Genomic DNA, 4202 nt, shown 5'->3' with positions numbered 1-4202 from the left:
TTAATTTGGGTGTTATGTTGTTTTTAGTGTATTGTGTCAGCCTGCCTAATTGCTGTCTAATGTCATTTATTTGTGTTTCTATTCTTCTCTGCCAGGCAGGATTGTGATAAAATTGTGTTTTGTGTGTATCTGTCTGTGATTGTATTTTCAGTTCATGGTGTGTCACTACTGTGACTGCCCCAGCATAAACTAATGTATGAATGTCTGAGAGTGTAGAAATTAAATGGATGTAGTGTGGAGTAAGTGAGTGTTTACATAATTTAGTGTTTTTCCTACTACCTTTGACGTGTCAATTTTTGGTATTCGTGGTCTTTGTGTGGGATCTGTGCCTGTATATTTAGTGAGTGTTTCCTGAAATATAAGTGAGAGTGTATTAACTAAATCTATATCTATGTTATCAGTGATGGATGAGGAAGTGCCTGTAGTATCATTGCTGGTAGTTGTTATATGTTTGCTATTATCAATATCAGGATAATCCAGCAACAATGCTTGTTGCTGGATTATCCTGACAGGTTAAATGATCTTCATTAATAATGTTAAATGTTTCTGTCTGTTGATGTATTTGATCAGCAACCTGTTGTTTGTGGGATAAGGTTGTTGTGTATAATTGTTCTTTTTTTTTTGATCGACAGCCCTTTGTTCGGTAACAGTGAGGTGAGGATATTGTTGTGTGAATCTATGGTGTAGTTGTTGTCTGTATGCTGTCATGTTTGTTTCGAATTTTGTGATAGTGTAGTAAGTACGGACGATAAACTTGTTCATTTCTGTTGTCCATTTCATCCGTTGGCATGATTTTCCAGCCTTTGTAATCTGTGGATGTATTGCCACAGAAACACCAAGGCTAGATTGATTCCTCACATCTGTTGAGGGCATTGTAGTAGCCATGCTTGGGCCTGCGCTGCTTTCGCCACCGGTAACCAAGGGAGACTGTGGCCTATTTTTCTAACGTGAGCCTCTGCCTAACCAACGAACGTGGATTATTATTATTATCATCCCATCTCGATTATATATATATAGATAATCACTTTTTATCATTGTCATTAAGTTTGCCCTAATAAAGTTTCATTTGATTCCAATATCTACTTTGTGGATAACTGTTTTTGTCATGAGTGTATATTATAAACATATATAATTATATATCATTACTATTTTGAAATTATTTTAAATTCTATGCATTATATTGATATTTTTTATTTTATAAATTTCAGGGACACAATGCCCTTGCAAACAAACAGGGGAAATAATTTGTTGATAAAATTGTTACAGTGTCGGTAAGCTTGATTTATATTATTTTAAAAATTTTTATTAAAAGTTGCTTACAAGGAATAAAATAATACAAAAAAAGATGATGAAATTATTATACTGTAATTATGTATATTTCTTAATATTCCATTTTTCATGCAGATAATGAATATTTTAATTTTACTTTTTATAATGTTTTTCATCTTGTTTATCTCAATGAGTCTTTCATAAATTCTTTTATTAAACTATACTTTTTGTAGCCATTAAAACTACTTTTTATTCTCTGAAATCTGTTTTAATTAGTTTATATTAAAAATGCAACGCAGCATAAAATTTTTAAAATTAAATATAAATTTATTAGTCAGACAAATAATTTGCTAATTAACTATGAAGAAAAATATCCTTTAATAGTCTCAATTAAAAACAATGTACTTTTACAGCTTACTTTTAAAAGATTTTATCTAACTGTAAAAACAGTAATTTCAAAATAATAATAGAGTTATGGTCAAAATATAAGGTATTCAATTAAGTAACTGTTTATTTTATAAAATTGATGTATGAGATGAATGTAAATATTTATTTAGTATATCAGAAATATCAAAAAATAAATACATGAATTCTACATTATTACATTTATTGATTGCTTATGATATATGATAGAAAAAATAATTTTGATTTTTAAAAATTGAACTATTTTACTCAAAATAAGCCAAATGCTATTTACTAATGAATGTAATAATCGATAAATATGATTATATTAAGAACATAAAAGTAAATATGTCATGATTTTTAGGAATGTTTTATATTTAATATTTATGTTTGTCTAGAATAAAAGTTCAATAACTGTTTTAGAAATATAAACATTTCTGATTAAAGTTCATTTATCTGATTTTAGCTTAATGTTTTGAAGATATATAATATTTGTACTTAAAATTCATAATATAAAGTATTTGTATATAATATTATAATAATAATAATCAGATTTGATTATAAAGACAATTAAAATGAATAAAGTAAGATGACAATTATAACTTTAGAATATTTTTTATTATATATTTTAATAATCTTGCAATTAAATGAAAAAAAAATTGTAATCTAATCTTTGATATATTTCTGTAAATTTTAGTAATATATTTTTATAATTTTTAGGTATCCAAAATTAGTAACTGATGAAACAGCCTGGGTCCTAACAGATTGGTTGGCTGGTGATTCCGCACATCAAAGTAAGTTAGATAAGCTGATAGTTAGATAAAAATAGTTATACAATAAGACCCTGCTTAACACTGATTCGATATAACATGGGCTGCTCAAAGCCTAAAAGAAGCTCAAAATTTACACTGATTTAAATTATTGCGGCATTTCGTTGATTTGTATATATAGTAGAGCATTGATTTATCCAAATGTCAATCAACTGAAATGTCAATTAACCAAAAGCTTTCCAGTTGGCAAATTTAAATTTCCGCTAGTGCTGTGGCACTGCAATCTTTGGCTATGTCTTGGGCTACTCCAATTTTGTTGGTATACATGTTTTAGCTGGCAGCACTGGCACAACCATGAGAGGGTACTTAAGGATGTGCCAGGATTTGAACGAATTTCAACACGGAATAGGTTAAGATATTTTTTCATACATAATCAGTTATCCGAAAAATCGATTTTCTGAACAACCTGAGTCCCCAATTGATTCGGACAATCGATGCTCTACTGTAATATGATTATTTACAAACACGAACCAATCAGAAAAGGGTGGCAAAAAGGTGTACTTTTTTAAATTTATGTTTGTTTTGGTGCAATTTTGGAAAAAATATATCATCATGTATGCCATAGGCAATATTGACTTCACTTGGCAAGAATTAACTGATAAATGCACAAATGGAGTGCGGAAGAAGTTATGGCTGAAGGTACCCAAGAATTCTCAATGAGAACAGCCTATTGCTGTATCATTAGGTTGACCAAACTCAACCTAATTGATATAGCAGGACTGGGAGATATAGATGAGCAGGATATTGAGGAGTTACAGCAGGTTTCTGGTGAGAGCCTTACAACGATGACCTTCAAGAACTGGCAAAACATGGAATTCATGTGGAACTGGAAAATAGAGATTCTGAAAACAAAGAACCCAAAAAATTTCTATACAGCTTTCCTTAGTAAAAGTTTGGTAAGATAACTGAAATTGTTGATCAAATTATATGTTGATCCAGATTTTGAAAGGAGTGCAAAAGCAAGATGAGGCATTTAGGATGCAATCTCTTGCTACTGACATTTGCTTAAGGAAAGAAAAAGCGACAATAAGTTTATTGCAAAAGAACAAGAATTTCAGAAAGTCAGGACCTTCATTACAAAAAATGAACTTTACATTTCTGTCTTCATATGTTTGTGTGTTATTTAACATATATTATTATACAAATTAATATAAAAATAAACAAATTTTACTTTAATTTTAAGTTATTTTTGGTCACATGTTCCCCTATCCCTATTTACTGTATGTTAAAATGACCTCATTTAATGCTGTTTCGCTTAGCGTTTTATTGTCTAGGAACGCATCCTGTAACGCATACAGTAAGACCCTGCATTAAGTGGGGTCTTACTGTATATTATTTTTGCTGAACAAAATCAGACTAATTCATGTTAAGCATGTCTTGGAAAAATATTATATATATATACTGTAAGGTCTCGTTTTATGCAGTGGATACATTCTACAGAAAAGTGCATATAAAAAATTCGCATAAAAAAAGACTTTACTTGCCTTGAAAAAGTAGGGATACGTTCCGTAATTTTCTAAAATCGCATAAAACCAAAACAACGAGTTAAAATTAACTTAAAACCGCATAAAAAAGTTTGCAGAAATTAAAAGAAATAGGCTGCTTAATAAATTACTTCGAATGTCTGAAAGAAATTCATATAAAAGCTTAAAATAAACTTGTATTCAAACTTAATTCAGTTTATTTTATTGAAAAGTAATA

General features: G+C 29.4%; 1 protein-coding gene across 1 annotated transcript in view; it reads left to right on the top strand.

Moving 5' to 3' along the window:
* Window positions 1-4202, top strand: part of LOC111633696 (protein ABHD16A-like) — a 36175-nt gene that overhangs the window by 28476 nt on the left and 3497 nt on the right. The window contains exons 9-10 of the mRNA XM_023378313.1: window positions 1209-1271; window positions 2392-2465. Of these exons, the coding sequence (XP_023234081.1) occupies window positions 1209-1271; window positions 2392-2465 (137 nt within the window). The remainder of the gene's footprint in view (window positions 1-1208; window positions 1272-2391; window positions 2466-4202) is intronic.

This window comes from Centruroides sculpturatus, unplaced genomic scaffold (assembly GCF_000671375.1).
Source record: "Centruroides sculpturatus isolate CEXI.00-Female unplaced genomic scaffold, Cexi_2.0 scaffold54, whole genome shotgun sequence".
Taxonomy (NCBI): Eukaryota; Metazoa; Arthropoda; class Arachnida; order Scorpiones; family Buthidae; genus Centruroides; species Centruroides sculpturatus.
This window is presented reverse-complemented; position numbering and strand designations above follow the sequence as displayed.